The sequence below is a fragment of the Chinchilla lanigera genome, unplaced genomic scaffold, assembly GCF_000276665.1.
Source record: "Chinchilla lanigera isolate Chin_1 unplaced genomic scaffold, ChiLan1.0 scaffold00059, whole genome shotgun sequence".
In the NCBI taxonomy this organism is placed as follows: domain Eukaryota; kingdom Metazoa; phylum Chordata; class Mammalia; order Rodentia; family Chinchillidae; genus Chinchilla; species Chinchilla lanigera.
In genome coordinates this window covers 8,185,701-8,208,652 of record NW_004955460.1, presented here as the reverse complement: position 1 = coordinate 8,208,652, position 22,952 = coordinate 8,185,701, and the positions used below count along the sequence as shown (strand labels likewise).

General features: G+C 55.3%; 2 protein-coding genes across 2 annotated transcripts in view; both read right to left on the bottom strand.

Annotated features, from left to right (window-relative positions):
• Positions 1-3,736: 3,736 nt before the first annotated feature.
• On the bottom strand, positions 3,737-5,716 carry LOC102008603 (forkhead box protein L1). Its single transcript, XM_005397773.2, has 3 exons — positions 5,371-5,716; positions 4,997-5,165; positions 3,737-4,858 (listed from the first exon to the last, which is right to left on the bottom strand). Exons 1-3 carry the CDS (start codon positions 5,475-5,477, stop codon positions 4,469-4,471), a joined length of 666 nt encoding a protein of 221 aa, XP_005397830.1. The 5' UTR covers positions 5,478-5,716; the 3' UTR covers positions 3,737-4,468.
• Positions 5,717-16,608: 10,892 nt separating this feature from the next.
• The window catches only part of Fam20c (family with sequence similarity 20, member C), a gene marked incomplete in the record, with an annotated part of 49,720 nt that continues 43,376 nt past the window's right edge, over positions 16,609-22,952 (bottom strand). Inside the window, 5 exon segments of the mRNA XM_005397963.2 lie at positions 16,609-17,562; positions 18,562-18,621; positions 19,006-19,087; positions 19,231-19,340; positions 19,913-20,093. Coding sequence (XP_005398020.2) covers positions 17,313-17,562; positions 18,562-18,621; positions 19,006-19,087; positions 19,231-19,340; positions 19,913-20,093 — 683 coding nt within the window.

Below are 22,952 nucleotides of genomic sequence, written 5' to 3'. Positions count from 1 at the left end.
ATACTAGGAGACACAGGTCAGCTGCCCAGGGACATACCCCCAAATCTGCTAGATTTGCTGGAATTCTAGGCTGCCAGGATTGTACTTCTGAGATCTGAACATCACTAGGATCTCTGACATCTGTCCTCAGCCAGGAAGGGAGATCAGAAAACACTCACCAAGTTGAAGTCCGGAGCACAGGAAGTGTGGGGGGGTGCTATGCAAGTAGGGGACAAGCAAAGAAGGTGGGAGGTTCACATGGCAGAGGGGAGGAGGACACAGGCTGCTGTCCCCCAGCCCCCAGCAGGTCCTGTGAGGCTTGTTTTCATGTCTGGGGGGACAGCAGGCCTGTTTGGACTCCTCTCTTAGAAGGTTTATGCTGAGGTCCCAGGGCTGGGCATTAGGGTATACCCATCTGGTTGGTCTGGATCCTTGGACCCATACTGCCTAGGGTTGGGGGATTGGAGGCACCAGCATTTCAGAGGGAGCCTGCTACCATCTTCCCTGTAGCCACATATCCCAGAAGATGGGAAACAGCTAGGCTCCGAGGGAAAAATGGAGGCAGAAGGGAGGGCTGCCCAGCCCACAGAGCAGAAGCCAGGTGGACCACTGATAATGTTAAAAAACAGGCCAAATCAAGAGGAAAGCACCCTGGGCACCCTGGCTACTTTAAGATGGCCCTACCCCCTGGCCTGCCTGTTGGATGGGAGGTAGCCACACTAGAGGACCGAGGGTGCGGTCCCTCAAAAAGAGACAGGGAGTCCTGGGCTGCTGCCCGGAAGAGGGTATCTAGGAATTTCAGGGAGGCCTCACACCCCAGGAGCCAGTCCGTATGCTACCTTCTCTGAGTCCCAGGGCCAGGTAGAGCAAGGGCAGCCCCTCACAGTGGAGGCACACCATGTCCTGCAGGAAAGGGCCCTGGGTGACAGTGGCAGGTATCCCTTCTGAAGACACACAGCTGCAGGGCTCCCGGACAGGGCATCTTGTCCCCAGGAGGCCAGGGCCACCACAGACCCCAAAGGCCACTTTCAGGCAGTGGTTCTAGGTACACAGACTCAAGGCATGGCTGGCCCTGGGATGCATCTGGGTCTGGAGCCCTGTGTCAGTTCTGCAGGCACAGGATGGGATAGGTCAGGAAGAAAGGCTTGGAGGATAAGAGCAAGAATGTGGTGTGTACGCTGGGTGAGCTGGCCACACGGAGGCCTTATGAGTGAAGGCCCAGTGATGGAAGCTGTGAGGGCTCCCTGCTGGACTCCGTAGGAGCTTGGCACACCAGAAAAACAGCAGCAGCTTGGCACAGACATGGCACTGCATCTCAAAGAAGTGGTGAGTCTGGTCTGGATTGAGGAGGCTTCTCACACACGGCTCCTTCCTGCGACACTCTGCACCCACACTGGCTGTCTGGTCAGTTCTGCAAGCCCCAGACTCCTGCCCACCACAGGGCTGGGCTTACCAAAAAAGGGGGCTTTCCTTAAGGTTTTGGCCTTCAGTGGCCTCCCAAGACCCCTGCGCCCACCTTGTGCCTGATCTCCGTGTCTGATGGGCCCTTTCCTCAGCTCCACACGCCTACAACACGATGTGTTTACTCGCTATCACACCGCTGGATGGCATCCTGTGCTCTGTGGTCTACAGCTGCACCCAGTCTGGCTCATGAGTGTTTGCTGAATGAATGAGCAATGGCCTCCAAGAGGGAGTCTAGACCCAGGGGATAGCAGGGTGGAGGAATCCATTCCAGCCTGGCACAGAGGGAGGTGTCCAACCATCCGCTGTCAGCCAACGAGGCCTCTCCAGGGAGATGTGGTAGTGCTGGACCCCACAGGGAAAGAGGGCCTTGCACTGGGGACCATCCCCATGGGAAGACTGGGTGGTGGGAACTTTACGGGCTCTTCGGTAACCCTGTGGCATTGGTGGAGGAGCCTTGGCCCAGCTGCTGTGAGAAGGGACACCCTCAAATCTCCTGGTTGCTTAGGAGAAGGAGTACAGAGCCTAGTACTGCCCAGCTCAGGAACTTTGGTCGGGACTATGGTAATTTGCACACATTTCCCCTGAACCCCGCTCTGCAGCGCCTCCCAACTTTGTTAATGGAAACCTGGTGATCCATGACACGAGAGTGGCAGACATCTGCTCCCGGGTAATGTGGTGGTAATGTACATATCGATGATCAATCTGCAGATTTGCAAGAGAGGCATAAAGTATTTAATTATAATTGCGTTGGGCAAGGCTGCGTAGTGGCAGCGACATTTGAATAGGTCACAGCCAGCCCTCACCCCTGTTATGTTGTTGGTATTAAATGCCATTCACTCCAAGGGCTGGGAACATTTCTGAAATCGCAGGGTATCACACGCTGGCAAATTGAAAATGTCCCTTCGCTTTTAAAAACATGATTGATATCCTTTGCAAAGCAAATGCTGCACCTCAGAGTACATAGAGTCTGCCAGGTGCCGCCCCTTGCCTCCTCCAACTGGCTGCGCAGGTGGTGTGTGGCCGTGGTTGTGTGTGCGTGGAGGGGATCGGGCACTAAGAATCCCTCCTGCTCTGAGGCTGCAGCCTCCAAAGAGTCTGTCCTGTTTACAGCAAAGGGTTTTTCTCTTTCAAGTCGGGCTTAGAACAAAGTACAGAAATAAAGTAAGAACCAAAAAATGAAATGCAGATTTTATTTGCTCAGTTGGCAGCAGAAAAATATATCTTTGGACAGTCCCTGTGCCATACACCTGTGTATAGTACTATCTACATCACATCACCATCTAAATCGCGTCTAGTATAATTTAGATCGATGCTTTTAGCACATCTGACAAAAGGACATAAGTAGGACTGCAGAGAAACACAACACACACAGAACAGACAGACACACCCACCCACCCATGTGGCTGTCTGACACCCTGAACAGGCCCTGCAGGGCAAGCTCTGCAGACCCCATTCATAAAATGGGCTCAGAGCGGCAGCAGCTGTCTCCAGGTCTGACACGTGGGCCACATTCATCTCTGGCTGGCACAGGGAGCCCATCAGAGTGCTGATGTTCCCAGCAAAGAGTTCTGGAAACAGGCAGTTGGCATTTGCAAAGGAGAGGTGTCTGCACCCCCTCACTTCTGTTTCAGCAAACAGCATGGAGGTTGGCCCTTCTCCTGCAGAACTAGGATGGCTTCTGGCATAGGCCAGGTCTGGAAGCCAGGGAATGGGCATCTTACCCTTGTTTTAGTAAACTTTTGTCAGGAATGCCTTCTTTCCTCTTTCCAAAACAACTAAAGCAACATGCAGAATCTCTGTTTACAGGTGTGCAAAGGAATACTTGGAGTTAATGAAATGTCAGGGCTTCTGAACAGAAACACCACCAGGACCAAGTAGGTCTCTCTGCTTGGCTCCTGCCCGTCTCAGCTGCCTGTCCACCTTCACGCACTCCCAGCCTGTTTTTAAGAGTCCGATGAAGCAAGACTGCAATTTCCAATCCAGACAGCCAGCCTCGCTGGGTGTGTTTTTGCCGCTCACGGAATTAACCAATCTTTGTCACCTAGCGGATCAGATTAGGTGTAATCCATACTAATGTTCAAATTAAGTCACGGAAAGCAATTAACTCTGCAAAAATGTGCTCGTGAAAAATGATAAGGTTGGTCAAATAGTTTCACAGTGTGTAATTGTGTTCTTAAAACTGCCCGTCTAACTGCCCATCTCTACGAAGTAATGAAATCATTTACATTTCAAATGGAGTATACTTACATTGGCTGCTCACAATCCTGTCAACAGCCTGTTAGGGTGCCTACCTTTTTAGGAACCAGCCCAGATGGAACGAGCCCCTACCTCTATCTCAGAACAACCAGAAGACTAGACTTTGCCCTAGTGTCCCCCGCTAATTTGGGCCCCTCGTTCCCACCCTTCCTTGTTTCCTGTATAAAAACTGCAAGGGACTTTAAAAATTGTCACCAAAAATATTTTGCCAATGCACAAGAGAAGGTCATCTCTTCCCACTGATCACATCATGCAAACAGGGACCCCATCCTAAACCTGGGGGTAACTGCCCTTCATGGGCAATTAATGTCTGTCTTTAAGTCTTCTGTTAGCTTTCTGCACAGGGAAGGAGCTAGCCAGCTTCACTAGCTGCTTACGGGACACACCAACAACTTCGGGACAAGGCTATTTATGCAGCCACATCTCACAGGACCTGGAAGGAAATGCTACCCTACTCCAGGGAACATTCCCTTGGTTTTTCTCCTCAGAGCAGGTGCTCCATGAATCCACGGCAAACCCTAAGTTCAGGCTGGAACCAAGCGGGTTTCCCTGCAAGGAACTTTGTCTGAGTGGATAGTTGCAGTGTCTCAGCAAATATGTCTTATGAGACAGTCTTCTATGTTCCCTCCATCCTGGGGTGTGCCCTGGGAAGAAGTGTGAAGGCAGTGATACCCGGGCTTCTGGGTTCCGGGGCATTTAAGTCTGTTTCCGGGGGAGGGTCTGGACCACCGAGGGCACAGGGGTTGGCCTCAGCATGGCCTCACGCTGCTCAAAAGCAGAGACTCATTTGCTGGGGCTCCAGCGAAGGGCCTCTGCCCTCCTGCGTGTGACAGGGTGGCCCGAAACCTGGGAAGGGGTCTGGTGTAGACAGGATGTAGTCGATGCTGAACTTGATGTCCCGGCGGCTGTCATTTCCCAGGGACGACGGGCCAGCGGGTGCTGCGGCCTGGCGGCAAGGAGCGTGGTCCAAGGCGGGTTCTGGTGGACCCGGGGGTCCCTCTGCGCTCCCTGCTTTGGGCCGCTCACACCGGGGGCCGCGTCGCCTCCGCCGGCGCCGGCGGAAGTTCCCGTTCTCGAAGAGGTCCAGCAGCGACTCGCAGCCGCCGGCGAACGTCCAGTAGTTGCCCTTGCCCTTGTCCTGGCCCTCCGTCCGCGGCACCTGCGCGGGGGGCGGCGGGGTGACGGTGGCCCACGCGCGCAGGGCGAGCGTCCCAGTGTCACCAGGGACGACACGCCCGGGAATCCCCAAGCCAGGACCGGGCAGGGGGCGGGTGTGGGGGTGTATGGGGGTTCTCACCTTGACGAAGCAGCTGTTGAGCGACAGGTTGTGGCGGATGGAGTTCTGCCAGGCGCGCTGGTTGGCGCGGTAGTAGGGGAACTTGCGCATGATGAAGTCGTAGATGCCGGAGAGTGTCACCCTGCCCGCGGGGCTCTGCTGGATGGCCATGGCGATAAGCGCGATGTAGCTGAGGACGGGCGACAGACACGCGCTGGTGTCACGGGGGACACGGGCTGGCGCACAATCTGTACCCGAGGTCCCCAGTGCTTTGCACCCATGCTTTCCCGGTCCCTGTCCTAAAGAATCCAGCCCCTCTTCCCTGCTGTGCCCCGCAGGTCCCGGAGACCGAGTCCCTTCTGTCCCCAAGCCCCGCCAGCATACGGGGTAGTCACCTGTACGCGGGCCGCGTGAGCCGCTTCTCCTCGTCCGAGCTGCCAGCGGGGTAGTCGTCGTTGTCGTCGTTGAAGCAGTTGTAGGGGTACTGCGAGCTGTCGAACATCGCGGAGACTCCTCCACGCAGCCCGCCTGCTCCGCGCAGCAGCGTCCGGGCACAGTCTGCACCCAGCTGCTGAGTCCCGGCCGCCGCCCCGCCCGGTCCTCTCTCGTCCAATCCGAAGCCGGGGAGGCTCCAGCGCGCGAGCTAGCAAGCGGAGCTCCGAGCTCGCTCCAGTGCGATGGGTGACCTGCGGGGTGGGCCGCAGGGGGCTCCCAAGGGCAGGATGGCCTTGCCCGCGTCCGGAGCCCCCGTTGGGCTCCTGGCAGGCTCCGGAACACTGAGGTTTGTCTGTTTGCCCTGGGCACGCCCTGAAAGACGTGCGTTTCTCAACTGTACGTGGGTCCCGGGGGTGGAGTTAGGGGTCGCTCCCCAGCTCTGCCTCTGCTTACCTCAGATGGGGGTCCAGCCTCAGGCGGAGCAGGGCCAGAGGCTCAGCACCCCCGTCCCTGCTCAGAAGTGGTGTCCCCAGGGGCGTTGGCCTGCCCTGGGGGAAGGGTCTGCCTCCTGGGAGGTGGGCTTTTCATCAGGAGCCTCCACTGCGCTGGGCTTCTGTCTCCACCGCTCCGGTCAGGGTGGGCAGGTGTGTGCAGGAGAGAAGCCATCTAGCCGTCAGGGAGGGAGGTGGGGCCTGAAGACCATGGTTCCACAGAGGAAGTGCTTTCCGATAACCTGTAAAGGTGTGACAGAGCTGTGTCCATGAGCCTGGCCCGGCAGGAAGCCTGTGACAGTTTCTTCTGGGACACCCCTTCACCCACAGAAGTACCCTGAGCTCTGGGGTGACCTCTGCTTCATCTAGCCTGTTGTTCCAGGAGCGCCTGGTACTGCCTACTGCCTGGGTAAAGAGGGGCACCCACCTTCCTATCTTGGTATGCTGGGGATCCCCAGAGATGCTCGGCAAGCCACCGAAGTGCACCTGCCATCGTCCCTCTGCTTTGGGCCTGCTGGTTTCTGCTCTGTGCTGAGGCTCACTCAGCACCAGAATTGCCCTCTCTGTCAGAATTCAAGGGCTGGGATGTGGGGATGTGAAATGGCCCAGCCCTTCTCAACACAGTTTGGCAGTGTCTTAAAAAGTAACATGGAGCCAGGCATAGGGATGCACAACTATGCTCTCAGCATGTGAGGCAGGAGGATTGCAAGTTCATGTCCAGCCTGGGCAATTTACAAACTTAGAGAGACTCAGTCTCAAAAACAAAACAAAACAAAACAAAACAAAAAACCTAAGATGTAGGTCAGTGTAGAGGCCCTGGGTTCAACCCCCAGCACCACAAAAACAAAACAGTACCAAACACTCAAACATGCAATAGCCATGTGACCCAGCAGTTACAGTCCCTGGCATTACCCAGAATGCACCCGGGCTGTGTTCACACAGACACCGGCAAACCAGTGCACAGAGCTGCTCTGTTTGTAGCGTTCCCAAATCAGACACAACCCAGATGCCCTTCACAGGGGAATGGTCAGGTGAACTTGAGTGTCTCTGGCATGGAACACAACTCAGCAAGGAGAAAGAAGGGGACTCTTGGTGCACAAAACACAGGAGAATCTCTAAGAGGATGAGAAGCCAGTCTCAATGGTTTACATACTTTGTGAGTCCACTTATAACACATGCACAGTACCCCAGGTAGTGGCTGCAGGGCCTCTATGACTCAGTTTCAATGATCCCACCTTATTTCCTCACCAGACATAGGCTCACCCAAATCCAAGCAGAGAAAGCAGGCTGCCTCCCACAGGAGCGTAAGGTCTTGTGAAACGAGCAGGTGGGATGGGTGTGGCTGTGCAATACTATCTGGAAAAGTGCGATGTGCCACAGCAGTCTAAGGGGGTGGCGGAATTAGAGAGGGAGGATGAGAGGGAACAGAGTATTCCGCACAGAATGAGCCAGGAGACCCCAAACTGCAAGATACACACGGAAATCTAATGTGCGGAAGGATCAGCAGCTGGCAAAGTCAGAATCAACAGTTGGAAAAGGAATTTTCAACTGATAAAACACATCTCATAGAACAAGTTGACAAAAATTTCACGGTTTAAGGTAAGGATGCTCAGTCCTAGTCAGAGATACGACCTGTTCGGTGATTGTCTTCTCACTTGGTGTGTGGGGGTCCTTTGAGGGCTGGAAGAGCTTGATTCTGAGGAAGTCTAGTTTACCTCTTTTTCCTTTGGTTGCCTCTATTTTCGGTATCATATTCAAGAAGTATTTGCCAAATTCAAGGTCATGGAGATTTTTCCCAGTGTTTTCTCCCAAGTTTTGCTACTCACCATACAGTATAGAGAGAGGTACGTGCATCTCCTTGCCTCAGCCTCAGGGAAATCACCTGGCACCAAAGGACAAACACCGCACAATTCCTCTTACTCGGGGTCCCTGGAATGGACACCTTCATAGAGGTGGAGATCAGAAGGGAGGTGATTGGGGCTGGGGGATGAAGGAAAGAGACAGAATTGGTAAGAAACATGGAGCTCTTGTTGGGGATGGTGAGAACTGGGGGTTACAGGTAGTGGTGTTGAGAACAGAGCATCAGGGTCATGTCAAGAGCACTGAGTCCTGCACTTACAGATTGTCAGCACGACAAACATTAGGCAAGGTATACTTTACCACAATAAAAACACTAAAAAAAGGGTTGAGAATGTTTAAAGAGGTAAATTAAAACATATTATCCATTTAAAAACACACACAAGAGGAATGAAACAAGAGTAGTGGACCCCAGAAACTATTGAGGGAAGGGTACTGTGGTCTCTTAGAGTGAGAGACCAGGGTGCGCTGCTGGGTCACAGCTTTTCCTGGGCCTGCTGAGGAGGAGGATGAGGGAGAGGAGCCCAACTTAGGGGAGATGCTGGGGGTGTAAGGTAGGCCCCACACACCTATGAGCAAGTCGGGGTGGGTTCACGCTAATGGCCCTCCTGCAGCTCCATGATTCTCAGGAGGAAGGGTGCCAGTGAGGGTCAAATCTGTGGAGGATGAGGAGGAGTGGAGGGAGTCCTGAGGTGGCAGGCAGGGCACAGACACGGAGACAAATCACCTAGCAAACACCTGACCTCAGCACAGGGCCAGGCTGTAGGGGAATGCAGCCTGAAGTGTTGGGAGCTTCACCCTGCCACAAATGTCCCCTGAGGGGAAGGACCTGCAACAGTGCCAGGCATGAGCATCAGTCAGTTCCCTACTGCCATGTCCTGAACAGGAACCCCAGAGTCCAGTCTGGAACTCACAAGATGTGACTTAACAGAAGTGGATGAAGCATCCAAGAGAACGTGACCAGTGTAGGAGACAGTGCAGAGCCAGCTGGTGATAAAACATAGCCACAAAGGATGCGCAAGGCTGAAGATGAGCCGCATGAGGTCGGATGGGGACCCCGGCAGAGCCATGAAACATGTAGGTGTTATGAATGAAAAACTCAGTAACAGAGATGAGTGTGGCCTGGAAGCTCGCTATAGGAACCTCTACACTGAGGGGATGTGTCAGTGAACCTGAAAACAGGCCCCTGAACCTCTCAAGCAGAATACAGAGCAGGCAATCCCCTGTGGGGGACAATGTCAGGAGATGGAGCAAGCAGGGACTAGGACCCAGGAGAGAAGCCGGCAGGAACAGGACAGGGAAAATCATGCAAAGGCAATAGGCTAGAACTTCCTCAAACTGGTGAGCAGCCTCAGACCACAGGTCCAAGCTCAGAGCACAAGTTGTATAAATACAAATCTGTCCCTGAACCCCAACCCTGTACAGAAATTCATCAAAATAGATCCTTGATCTAAGTATAAAACTAAAATAAAAATGGATCAAACATCTAAATATTGAAATAGAAACAAAGTATTGGCAGATAAAATAGGTAAAACTCTTGAAGACATAGGCAAGGACTGTCCAAACAGAGCTCCAGGTGTATAACAAATAACATTAAGAATCAAAAAATGGGCGAGGTATGGTGGCACACGCCTGTAGTCCCAGCACTCAGGAGGCTGGGGCAGGAGGATTGTTGTGAGTTCGAGACCAGCCTGAGCTACAAAGTGAGCTCAAGGCCAGCCTGAACTGCATAGTGAGAGCCTGTCTCAAAAAGACAAAAAAGGGGGCTGGGGATTTAGCTCAGCGGCAAAGCGCCTGCCTGGCAAGCGCAAGGTTGTGAGTTCGGTTCCCAGTACCGGAGAAAAACAAAAAACAAAAACAAAAACAAAACAAAGACAAAAAAAAAGGGCGGGAGGAATTGTATCAAATTAAGCTTCTGCACAGCACAGGGAACAAGCAACAGAGTGAAGAGACAATCTACAGAATGGAAAAAATTTTTCTCCAGCTACAACTTGGATAGAGGACTAATACCTAGAAAACACAAAGAACCAAAAAAAATTAGGACACCCCCCCAATAAAAGACTCAATAAAAAGTGGGCAGCTGAAATGAATTGACACTTCTCAGAAGTACACATGGCCAATAAACACATGAAAAAAATGTTGACCGTCTCGGGCCGTTAGAGAAATGCAAATTAAAACAACGCCGAGATTCCATGTTACTCCTGAAAGAATGTCCCTCATCAAGACATCAAATAATAACGAATGCTGGCAAGGGTAGGGGGAAAAAGAAACGCTTCTACAGTGTTGGTAGGAATGTAAACTAGCACAATCACTATGGAAATCAGTGTGGATATCCCTCAAAAACAAAAAAAAGAAATTCCATTTGACACAGCATCTCCCCTTCTGGATCTCTCCCCAAATGAGTTAAAGGCATTGCGTTGTATCACAGTGATACATGCCTGGCCATGTTTATAGCTCAATCTTGGAAGGGGCTATATAGCCATCAACAGATGGCTGGATAAGGGAAGTGTGGTCCTCACAGTGGGGTACTACTGTGACATAAAGGAGGATAAACTTGAGTCACCTGTAGGAAAGAGTATGCACGTTGAGACTGTCATGTTAAGGGAAATTGATTGGACACACACGTTTAAATATCACACGGTTGCTCTTTTACGAGAAACCCAAAGTGTGACTAAATTAAAGAGCAAAATAAAAGAGAGACAGCAAGAAACAGGTTTTCTGCAAAATGAAAGGAGACCGAGAGGTGCAAGGAGGGAGAGGAGGCGGAGGGGAAGAGGAAGGAACAGGAATTACCATGTGTCGTGTACACATCCCGACTCCCCGTGATGGATGTAATCGTTATGCACTGCAAACCTGTACTGAAAAACTGTAAAGCTCCTAGAATGACCTTCAGTTAGGCAAAGATTTCTCTGATATGACACCGAAAACATGATACATAAAAGAAAAAGCACCCCAAAAAAGTAGTCAATGTGACTTAGAAAAAAAAAATGTGCTGTGGGGAAAAAAATAGAGCAAAATCAGGGTCCAGTACGTGTGCACACATGTGTGAAAACCTCAGTGCATTAGTCCCAAGAGGCTTTGCTCTGAGACAATGCTTAGGGAAGAGCGAGCAGGGATGTGGACCTGCGCACACCCACGCGGGTGCTCAGACTGAAGGATGTGAGCAAGTGTATTCACACTACGGCTATAAAAGTGAGCACACACCCACCCCAATGTGTGCTTGGCGTAGACCTGGAAGGGGCGTGAGAAAGCAAGCACACCTGGCGGGCAGGGGGTGACCAGCCATCCTGCAGAGCAGGAGGGGAGAGCAGAGGCCATCAGTGCTGGGACAGCCGTGTGCCCACGGACAGAAGCTGGGGTCAGAGGAGCTGAGGACAGACCAGAGCAGGTTACAGGGGACCTGCAGGCCGTGTGAGGACTCAGACATGTCCTCGTGCATGCTCTGGCTGGCAGGGAGGGCGATGTGACCTGCTCTGGTCTGTGCTGGTGCTGCCTGGGAATCCACCCTGGCAGGGGCCACTCGGGAGCAGGGGTGGCAGGGGTGCTGTGCCTGTGTGCTCACGCAGTGCGGTAGAGGCCAGGGCTATGTTGGTTCTGTGCACGTTTTGGAGGTGGAGTGCATAGGAACATGAGGGGCCTGAGGGCTGAGTGGGACCACCTGGGCTGGCCCAGGGGGCCTCAGGACAAAGCCATGGTTAGTCATGATGGGAAACTGCATGCGGACATTTGTGGGGAGGAATCTGAGACCAGCTTTTGTTAAACTAGCGTGGGGCCGGGATGAATCAGAGAACAGCTGGGAGGCAGGAGTGTGCTCCCTTGGGATGTTGGGCCCTCCCGCCCCTCTCCCTGCAAGGTCTCAAGCCTGGGTTTGGCAGCTTGCTCTCTGGCTGGCCACCCCTCCCAGAAGCTGTCTCCTGTGTCCTGTCCCCAGCCTCAGCTGCGTCCTTAGACAGGGCTCTGGTGAGTTCACACTTTCTTCCTCTGGACAGTTCTCAGAGGCTGGTGTGAAATGTACTCCTACCCCACAGCTGGAAGTGTGGCACCCGGAATGTCTGTATACCTTCATCTTGACTCACTCACCTGGCGGGAAGAAAGAACAGTGCGTGGAAGACAGTTTTTCCTCGTTACACGCTGTGGGGCTCCTGGTGAGTATTCTGCACCAAAACCTTTCCAGGTGAGCTGTGACGGCCCTGTGCCTCATCCTACACCCTCCACCAGCATCTGCAGGACAGGGAGATGGGAGGGAGCCAGGAGATTGGCCACCCGGGGACACCCCCAGGGCTGGAGAAGGCAGGAGCTATGGGAGGGGCTGGTGGCCTTGGAGTACAAGGTGACTCCCTGTGTTCTAAGCAGGGAAGCTGCGCAGGACTGGAAAATGGGCCACAAGGGAAGGGTCACCTCTGGGACCCCAGTTACCTCAGCTTTCAGGGGCTTTGCCAGGATGGCCTCTTGCTTGCCTTCCAGCCAGGACCTATATGAAGGCAGAGAATGGAACAAGGGACCCTGTGGCCTGGCTAGGGGACAACGGCATGATCCGGTTGGAGGTGGAGCTTTTCCCTGTCACCATACGGGGCTCAGACCAATGTAGTTGTGGTCCCTGGAGGTCGGGACTCAAGGCCTGTGGGTATCTGTCTTTGGGGTCCAAGGGCCATTGGAATCACAGCCAGGACCTCTTCTACTGCCCTCCTAGACCCCCACCTGGTTGCTCCTGTTGCATTGATCTCTTCCCATCCTCCTTGTCTTGAAGGGTTGGAGGGTCGGGAACCCCTGGGTAGCTCAGCCAGGGGAGGAGATTGCAGTTCTGAGTCAGCGAGGGGCAGGATGGTGGCTGGGGCAGGTGTTTATACAGGGTTTACTGAGTGGGTGGGCCCTGTGGCAGAGGTGAGAGTTCCTCAGTTTTCCCTACAGGAAAGAGCACCCAAGGGCTACAGTGTTTTCTAATCCAGATCTTCCTCTCCCCCTAACCTTAACCTTGGCCACAGGCCTCATGGGCTGGAGTTGAGGGGCACAGCTCCCTGGGGCTCTGGGTACCCCACAGGGTCGGAAGACCCAGAGGGCAACAGTTATTGGGGCCTGCTGGGGCTGTGGACCAGAAGTGCGTATGGCCCACCCAGACCCCAAGAGGGCAGGCCAGGGAGCAGTGGAGCAGGATGGTCAGGGCACATGGGGAGGACTTGTGAGGTGCTGACCATTCTGCTAGGCTGTGACACAGAGAACTCTGGGATAGGATCTTGCCAGTGCAAAGGCCCTGTGGGGCCATGGGGGGGGCGAGTCATGGCTTCCTTCCAGGGGCTCAGAGTCCCTCCATAGCTTCTTTTGCCCTCTAGATGAAGCCCAGCCTTCTTGGTTTATATCTGAGAAGTGTCTGGAGATCTTTGCTGCTGTGCAGCTCATTAAGGATGCAAGTCCTGGAGAACTATTTATCCAGCAGTTTCATGGAGTACCAGGATGTTTCTAGGTCTGGGTGACAATGCAGGGCTAGACCCAGGCTCTCTGCTAGCACCCGGCTGTGAGAGGCCAACAGAGCCTCTCTGGAGTGGGACGCTCAGAAGACAAGACTGGCCGGGCTTGACCTAGGGCTCATTGGCTGCTGCTCCTGAAGGTCCAGTGCTTGCGTTTCTCCAGCTGTCCTCTAGGTGGCGCAAGGGGACCAGGCATGAGCCCAGGGCTCACCTGCCCACAGGGATCCACACCCACACCTGGCCACAGGGAGTGTAGCTGGGGAAGGTCCTTGATCCCTGGCAGACAGGGAAGACGGGCTGACCCACCGCAGTCAGGGGGCCTGCTCTGAACCAAGTGGAGGAGGCTGGCAGCCAGAGTGGCCTGGGCACTGGCACCTCACTGTCCCCACCAGCTGGTCCTGCGCCCACTGTCCTGGGCTTTGAGGCCAGGGCAGTCTCTCTCAGTGGCAGCCCCTTCTGGTCATGAAGCCCTTCTTCCAAAAGCGAGAGATTCCTAGGGCAGCTGGGAGAAGAGTGAGGAAGGCACCCCGCCACACCCTAAGCCCAACGGGACCAACAAAGTCAAGACCGGCCTCTCCTGCCTGGTTGTCACTGGACTGACACCAGACCTTGAGAAAGGCGAGGTACCTTCTGGTGGTCATGGCATGCAAACCTCTTCCTCCTGCCTTAGGTGCCAAGACACACGCCGTCCCCGAGTCCCCAGCGTATTGCCCTTTACACAATCCTGGACCTGACTGCCTCGTCATCCCGCCTTTGGCAGCCAGTTCTTCACCAGGTGTTTCCGAGCAGGGGCTGTGGAGTTCGCTCCCCAGGCAGCCCAGGGCAGTGGGCTCCTCCCCCTGTGGGTTAGGGCTTGGGGAGCCTGGGAGCCTGGTGCGGGTGCACTGAGGTTCACCTTGGGACTGGGCGTCCTTCTGCGGTCACTGGTTCCTTTGTCCCCTGCCACCCCATTTCCTGGCAGCCACTGCACACTGCATGCCGGATGGCCCCAAGGCAGAGGTCATTCACCACTCTATCATTTCTTGTTCATTTATGTACTGTGATTCAAGGAGCAGGGTCCCTGCCCTGGCCACCCTCGGGCTTCTTCAGGGAGTGCGGCCATCTGACCCTGGACCCCCGAATTAGATCCCAGGCCAGCAGAGGAGGGGTTTTGTTTTGTTTCTCTCCAGTGTTTAGAAATCCCAGTGGAATCCTAGCCTACTGGCTTCTCACAGACCTTGGACTCTCACAGGAGGCAGCTGCCCTTTGTCCCCGCACCGCTGGGCTGAGTTCTCATCTGGGGCATTGGTTTTGAGGACAGGTGGGACAGTGGGGTTCTGGGCAGTGGGCGGGTCAGGGTCTCACACCCATAGGAGCGTTGGTTTGCAAAGCTGTGAGGTAGGCACCCCGGGACGGTGGTTTCTTATGAGTCACGGCAGGGAGGGGAGGGACCAGGAGTGGCCGCTCCGGGTCTGCAGCGGCCGGGACTCAGTGCTGTCACACTTCACCTCAAATTGGTACCACAGCAATGCATGACTGGTGTCCCAAGTCGCAAATAATATCATAGGTCAAATGAAAACAGCCTGTCCCCGCCCACGGAGGCCCAGAGACAAATCACTGCTGTCATGTTTCTCTGGCTGTGTTTACTTTGTGTTTGGGTCACAGGCTTTAGCCACACTCCTTGTTTCAACTTGGGGACACGTCCACTGACATTCCCCACCCAGCCCTGAGGCCCCCACCTGCATGCCAGCCATGCCTCCTCTCTCAGGAAGCCCTTGTTCTCCTGGGTGAGTTGGGAGTCCCGCTTTCCCCGGCTCTGTTTTCAGTTCATTGGGGCCAGCGTCTCCTGGGACAGGTCCTCACCTCCTGGCCTTGTCGGTTCTTCTGTCCTGACTCATGTCCTGGTCATGGGGCCACATCCTCCAGCATGGGCTTAGCCATCCCTAGAAGTAGCTGGTTGAGTGGGTCCCTATCCGTCCTCCTGGGCTACACTGCGTGGACAAAGCTTGTTTGCCACTCCACTGCTCATGGGTTGCAGGTCACAGGTCCCCTCCCCTCCAGGGACCCACGTGCTTTCTGGGGCCCAGGCTCTCCCTGCCTCCCTGCTATCTCCAGTGCCAGCTGGCCTCCAAACTGATCCTCCTGCACCCCATGGTGGTGACTCCTGCCCATTGTTCACGGTCACAGTGAGGAGCCTGTCATTCTGGACATCTGTCCCCTCTGCAGCCGGGCGGTGCCTGCTCCTGCTCAGTGGTAGCTCTGCCTGTCCCCTCCACTCAGCTGACAGATGCTGATTTGAGCCAGGCATAGTCCAGGGTCACCTTCTTGTCTGCAGCTGGGGCTTTGCGTTTGACCCCAGGTCACAACTCCGAGTTTTACAACTGGCTCAGGTGTTGACCAGGGGACACAAGTAGGCAGATGTGAGTCTTGCCCTCCAGTGAGAGCCACCCCAGTCCCCAACTCTAGCTGGTCAGCAAGCTCTGGGTCTCCTCAAGTCCCTCTTGCAACCCTGGCTGGGCAGTGGATGGCTGTGACAGCTTTCCCCATTCCAGCACCTCCCGCAGACTTCGTGTGAAAGCACTTGTGACATTGTTGCATTCTGAGCACTCAGTACCTCTCCTCCCTGGGGCCCGCAGGCTCCACCCTGTGACATCGCTCCTTCCCCGTCTCTCCTTCCTGTGCGCTGGCTCCTCACTCTGCAGACACTCGGGGAGTCCCTTGGGGAGGGCACTGCTCAGCCCAGCTGGGCACCACTGCGCGGATGAGAGGGGCGGCTCAAACAGTAGGAGCCATGTCCTCACCATCCTGGTGGCCAGCAGCCCAAAGTCAATGTGCAGCAGAGCCATTCCCCAGTGAAGCCACCCTCTGTGTGCCTGTGTCCAGAGGAGGACGGGGCCAGAGGAGGGAGGGGCCGGTGTCTCTCAGCCGCCCTGCCTCAGGGCAGCCGCCTTGCAGCTCCTGTGGTGGATTCTGCACGACACCCTCTGCGGCCTCCTGTGGCTTCAGGCGCTCCGAGAGTCCCACAGGGTGGAACGGTGCTGCTCTCCCTTCAGCCCTTGACCTGCTGCTTTTGTTTTTGTTATTCCGAGGGCTGAACTCAGAGCCTCTGCAGCCAGCTACCTCTCCAGCCCTTTTTATTGCTTTTTATTTTGAGACAGGGTCTCACTAAGTTGCTAAATAGCTCAGGCTGGGCTTGGAGGATGTCCCTGCCTTTTGATACTGCAAGCCTCACACCAGCCTGTTCACCCCACGGCTTAGCGGACAGCTCCCTCTGCAGCCCCACAAGCTGCAGGCTCCGGGATGCTTGGGCACTGAGAAAGCTGGGGCTCTGCCGTGTCTGGCTCCAGGCCTGGTTCTCTGGCAGGGAGGGCAGGGCCTGGGGTGAAGGCCACACCCCAGTGAGGCTGGAAACACACGCTTGCCATATCTTTATTGCACTTTTACCACATTGCAAACTATTCCACAAAATGCTGTGAAGGTTAGCCTACTGCTCGGTGCCCGCCGGCCCCGTGTGAGGGGTTTATGCCACCGCCCAAAGCAAAGCCAATGGTGAGTGGCGCTGCCACAATGGGAAGGCCCAGCCTCTGCTGGGGTAACTGTCACTGCCTTGTAGAGCCCAGCTGGGCGCCTGTCTGTCCAAGCACAGGCTGTGCCATCCGTCTGGAACCTCTGTCCCAGACAAGCCTCTCCCACCTCAAAGCGCTGAGGCCCGGGAGCAGGGAGCAAAGGAGTTTTCATTTTGAATGAGGTCCAGAGCATGAAAATGCATCCAATGTCACAGTGACCCCGCCGGGTAGGAGCCACAGGATGGGGAGGCGGCCCTGCTCCGTGCAGATGGCTGTCCGGACGCACATTATGTGTGCCTCACATAAATCCCAACCAGAAGTCGGCAGAGCCTTCCTTGCCCTGTGGAAGGACGGGCTGCCCTGTCTGGGAGCACACGCAGTGCTTCCTCCTGGCCTCTCCCGTCTCGCAGACTCGAGAAATGCATCCTGGTGGGGCCACATGGAAGGGCTGTCAGTAGCCACTTGGGCGCGACCCTCCTATTTCTGAATTCACTGAATTCACCAGTAGCTCGCGTGACCCATCTCCCTGCTCACGGGCAGCGGGTCACTACCTCTCAGCGGCGGCTCTGTGCTCAGTGTCCAGGTCGTCCTCCACCACACTGCCCAGCCCGTCCTTCTCGATGCAGGCGTGCACGGCCTGCAACACGATGCGGAGCCGCCGGTCCAGAGCCTCCAGGTGCAGCTGGTATAGCACAGGTGCCACCCGGTCCCGCTGCAGGGACTCAGCCATCAGCAGGCTCAGCTTGTACTCTTCCCTGGCTAGCAGCTGCAGCCGCAGGTAGGTGGACTTCCTGATCCTGCCGGAGGGAGAGGTCAGTGGGATGGCCGTGGGTTCGGGTAGGGGGAGGGAGTTAGAGAGACAGAGAGACACAGAGAGAGTGGGTCAGAGAGAGACAGGAAAAGAGAGAGTGAGACAGAGACAGAGAGAAAGAGGCAGAGAGAGACAAACAGAGACAGAGAAAAAGAGAGAGAGGAGAGATAGTCAGCTAGACACCGAAAGACAGGCAAGACAGATGGAAGGACAGAGAGACAGAGAGGCAGAGAGATAAAAAGAGAGACAGAGACACAGAGAGACAAAGTCAAAGCTAGACACAGAGGCAGAGACAGACTGAGATAGACAGAGACAGACAGAGACAAAGAGAGACAGAGACAGAAAGAGAGACAGAGTCAGGCAGAGACAGAGACAGAGAGACAGTCAGAGAGACAGAGCCACAGAAAGAGACAGAGACAGAGAAGAGAGGCACAGAAGGGCTTAGGATCAAACCCCCACCGGGTGCCCTGCTGCGTGGCCAGGAGGGCCCTGCCTGGCAGACACAGGGATTGGCCGGCCTTCTCTCTCGGGGGGACTCTCCCTAACTCCATGGCCTGTGTGTCAGGCAGATGCTGATGTCTCCTGAGGGGATCACAGACTGCTGTGCCCACACGCCTGGCCCAGCCATGAAAGGAGGGACAGGCTTGAGATCTCCAGGAGTGGCGGGACAGGGCCTGACAGCTGTGGTCAGGAGGACGGGTTCCTGTGTCCAGGTCAGCAAGCTGGTGGGCCTAGAATCTTTCCAGGAGGGTCCTGGTTGGCGAGGATCTCACTCCATGACCACGGGGACTTGGGGCTAGAGGCTGGTGGATAGGTGGGAACTGGGGCAGTGGGGCAGGATGTGGGGGCTGACTCGGAGATGTGGACACCCGTGCAGGGGCTGGGGGTCAGGCAGGTGCCACCTGACCCACTCCTCATGGTGATAGCTGAGGGCCTTGGGGAAGAAGTGGCACCACGGGGAGGCAGGCAGGGAGGGTGGCTGTACCTGCAGCACTGCTGTAAAGGCACCAGGATGGAAAGCTCATCGTGTGAATATTTTCCAAACCTGCGAGAGGAAGCACAGCCATCAGGCTCTCACAAGCCGGGGAGGGTAGCAGTGTTCCCTGCGCGTGCACTGGCTCTCGAGGTGGGGCTGGCCTCTTGCCTGGGCCCAGTTTAGCTCTTCAGGGGCCATGTGACTGCATGTGGACAACCCATGGGCCCAGCGCTGACCTGTGCCATCCAGCACCGCAGCTGTCTCTTTTGGAAGGAACGTTACTCACTCCCTACCTTGCTGGTCTGGAACACCCTCTCCCTGACACAGCCCCACCTACTCCTCAGCCCTGCTCATTCCTCAGTTTCCCCAGGGTGGCAGGGGTCCAGGAATGGGGCAGCCCTCCTTTCTGCTTGGGGCGTCAGCCTACAAGGCTGTGGGGAGAGAAGCACTCACCCTCTTCCGTTGTCCAAGTGGATGATGAACGTCTCATTCCCGAACTTCTCGAAGGTCTCGTAGTGGTGGCGATCCATATTTCCTGCGGGCACAGCGCTGTGTTCAGTGGCCCCTGACCCCCACGCCCTTCCCTCTGCCCACCCAGCAGAACCTCAGCCCAGGCCCTGTGATCCCAGAGCCCAGGCAGTGTCCCACGTCAGCTCTGGTGCCATCTGCGGGTCATACCCATGAGGAAGTCGAAGATAGTCATGTCCATGACATCCAGGACTCGGTGGCCACTGTCATAAGGTGGTGTCTGCTTCACCTCCTCACAGTAGTCGGGGTCCACTTCCCACCTGCAGGGGGCAGCGTGAGACAACGGTCTTCCTCTGCGTGGTCAGGGAGGCCTACGCTAAATTCTGGGTGCTACCCTACTCAGGAGGGCACCGAAGCCAGGTGCTTGTGATCCACAAAGAGGACTCATGGTGACGTGTCTGTACCACCCTGGGCTGTGAGCTTGTATTAACAGGCGTACGGGGCCAGGGGTGATCAAGATACTCTACCTGCCCCATGGATCAGGCTTGGAAGCTACCATCAGCTCTGGGCGTGTGGTTTTGGAGGGTCAGTGTTGAGAATCAGTGCCCAGACATCATATGGGACATACTGGCTGAAAGAGCCGGGGGTATTCCTTCCCCAAGAGATGAGAGGGGCAGGGAGTGAAATCTGTGCTCATCCCCTAAGAAACACGTTTTGAGGGACCCTGTGGACAGTCTGCACCTCGGAGGGTTCTGGTTCTCACACACAGAAGCCCTTTCCAGCGTGTAAACACAGGCTCCTCCCTGCATGCCCCTTGCCCTTGTCACCCGTCCCTGCCCTCTGACCCTGGACAACCTGAGTCCCGGCTCTTATGCCCAATACCCATACTCACTCTGCCTTCTTGCGCTTGTGGTAGGAGCGCCGCCAGGGGTTCCGCCACGTCTTCCTCTTGGCCAGTGACAGGTCTGGCAGGAAGGCGGCCAGCGAGCCCTCTATCTGGTCGGGCCTCCCGCACAGCGCATGCTCAGTGGAGCAGTAGTAAGAGCACTCCCCGTAGAAGCAGATGTTGTTGGCTGCGGGGAGAGATGGCCAGGTCACCTGCACTGGTCCAGTGGTGTCCTTCTGTCGCTGACCAGGCCTATCCCCATGTGTCCTCCTGTGGCCCCTCTAGACCTCACCTGGCCTCGGAGACCACCTCCAGTCCCTAGACCCCCACAGCGAGACTTCTAAGGCCACACAGCCTCCCCCTCAGAATCAGAAATGGCCGTCTACGGTGATTCTAGGGTCAGCATTTCATAGCTCAAAAAGTGATTCTTGCTGTGAAAAAAGTGAAGAGATTGTCCACAGAATGGAGAAATACTTGCAGATCACATATTGGATGGGGAGCTAGTATTCAATACATGTAAAGATCTCTTACAAGTCAGTAATAAAAAGAACCCAATTTATAAACGGGCAAAGGACTCAAATGGACCTTTCTCCAAAGACACTCAAATGGCTAACGAGCCTATGAGAAGGTATTCTGTCAGCATCGCTGGTCATCAGAGAAACAAATCAAATCTGCACAGAGGCTCCACCTCATACCCACCAGACAGTAGCAGGCACTGGTGAGGACATGGGGCATAGGAAGCAGGTGGGAAGGAAGTGGAGTGGCTGTGGGAAGACAGCCTGGTGCCCAAACCCCACCAGGGCATCACCAGGGGGCCTGGGCATTCCACTCCTCAGTTCCTGTGTACCAGAAGTGAAGATGGGATTCCAGAGCCTCCTCACACTCAACAGGGAACAACAGGCTAGGGGTTGGCTTGACCAAATGCCTGTCAGCTGGCCAATGGATCCAAACAATGCAAGATTTCCAGACCACAAAATACCATTCGACACAGGCTGAGGTTTGGGGCTCAGTGAGACACCAGGCCGGGAAGGCCGCAAGTGTGACTCCACTTGTACGGGGCATCGAGAGCAAGCAGACCCACAGAAGCAGAGCGGACAGGAGCTTGCTAGGGGCTGGGAAGGGCTGGGAGGTGCCAGCAGGTATGAGTTTCCTTCTTGGGTGAAGGAATCGTTCTGGACCTGGATGATGGCAAGTGTCTACACTGCATCATGCTTGTGACAAAACCACTGAATCGTACTTTGAAGTGGTGAATTTTATGGCACACGGTGTTGTATCTCAATTAAAAAAAGAGAACTGTTTAACAACTATAAGTCCTGGCTTCCCGGCAGCTTCCTGATACATGATTTGGCTGCTAGAGTCCCTGGCTACCATCTCACCCTGATCACGGGTCCCAGAATGATCTCTTCCCACACTTATTTATTGACTACATCTGTGTTTTCATGCTTTGGTTTGGTGGAGCTGAGGCCCTTGCTGTGCCCCAGCACCTTCCCACCCATGCCTATGTCGAGCTGCGGCTGCTTTCCTGAGCTGCACACCCAGGCCTTTCCAGGATCTCCCTGAGGCTCCTGGAACCTTCAGACCACACGGCAGGACCAAGAGTCCGAATGTAGCTCTGCCAAGCACTTCCAGAGCAGAGGAGGCAGGACAGAGTCCTAAGGAGCAGGCCCAGGGTACCGACCGCTTCCCACAGCTGGGCCACACAGCAAGCCTGGCTGGGCACTGCCTGCCTCTCCCCTCCCTTCCAGGCCTCATCATCCATCGAGCATCACATAATTACCACAGGAAGAATGATCAAAGAGAGATCAACCTGCTTTCACCCTGGGGCTGATTCAGGTTAATCGGCAGCCTCTGGCGGAGAGAACGGCCAAAGCTGAGCAACAGCTCCATTTCCAGGAGGAAAATCTTTATCCCATCTCTCACTGGCTGGAGCCATGAAATCGATTGCTCTAACAGCCTCCTGCCCTCACTGAGCTGGCTTAGATGGTATCTATTAAAAGGCAAGGGCATTTCACAGCTCAGCTCCTTCTGCATCAGACCCAAATCCTGTGTCTAAAGGGGCAGCCAGGGTGCGGCTGGTGGCTCTGAAGTCCAAGGTCCCCTTCTGGCTGTGCCGTGATGGTCACGTGCACCTGTGCAGAGCTGAGGGTCACACAAGGTAACCATGAGGGCCTGAATGTACGGATAGCCCCGCTGAGTGGATGCTAGGATTCTGGGCAGGAAGGAGCCTGTGTCCTGCTCCATTTCAACAAAGAAGAGCAGAGAAAACCAGCATGCAGCCAGCTGGGAGAGCCAGCACATTCCCTCTGGGCCTCGGAAGATGGGCCAGCCAGCTCCCTGGTCTTGACCTGAAGCCATAAGTGTCTGCTTTCTCCAAGGATCTAGATCTGAATGGCCCCCTGCTGAGTACCGAAGGGCCTATTGGAACCCGCTAGGGTCAGCATGGCAGCAAGGCATGTCTCTGAGGAGGATGTCTGCCCGCCTTGCCCTCATTGCATAGTGGCTGTAGACTCTGGTGAACATGCTGTCACATGGCGTGGTGCCCCAGATGCCCGCAGGTCCCCTGTTGGAAACCCCATTCTCCTCCAATGTGCTTGTGAACTGGACCCAGGGTGTGGACAACAGTGCATTTGCCTGAGCCCAGGCCAGTCTGACAGCAAGAAGAGCCAATTCAACTGCAGGCAAAACCCCTCAGTGGTGCTCAGGGCCTGTGTCCTTTCCTGGGAGGCCACACAGGTATGTCTACTTCATAGAAGAGCACAGATGACCAAGGTATATGGGACATGTCCCTCAGAACTCACAGAGAAAGGTGTGTGGCCTGTGAGAACTGCGGCCTTGGTGTCGTGGGCCATCACCGGCCCTGCCTCTCAGAACCAGGCAGCTCTCTGAATGTGGCTACCACAGTCCTGACCTGTATAGGGCTGCCTGGGCTTACACAGGCTCTGAGGGTACCCTGCCTGTCTCCTGGGCTTCTTGTTTCTGACTGACTCTGAGGAGAATCGTGGCTCAGAGGCAGGAGGGCAGCTGCCTGGATCAGAGCCTCTGCAAT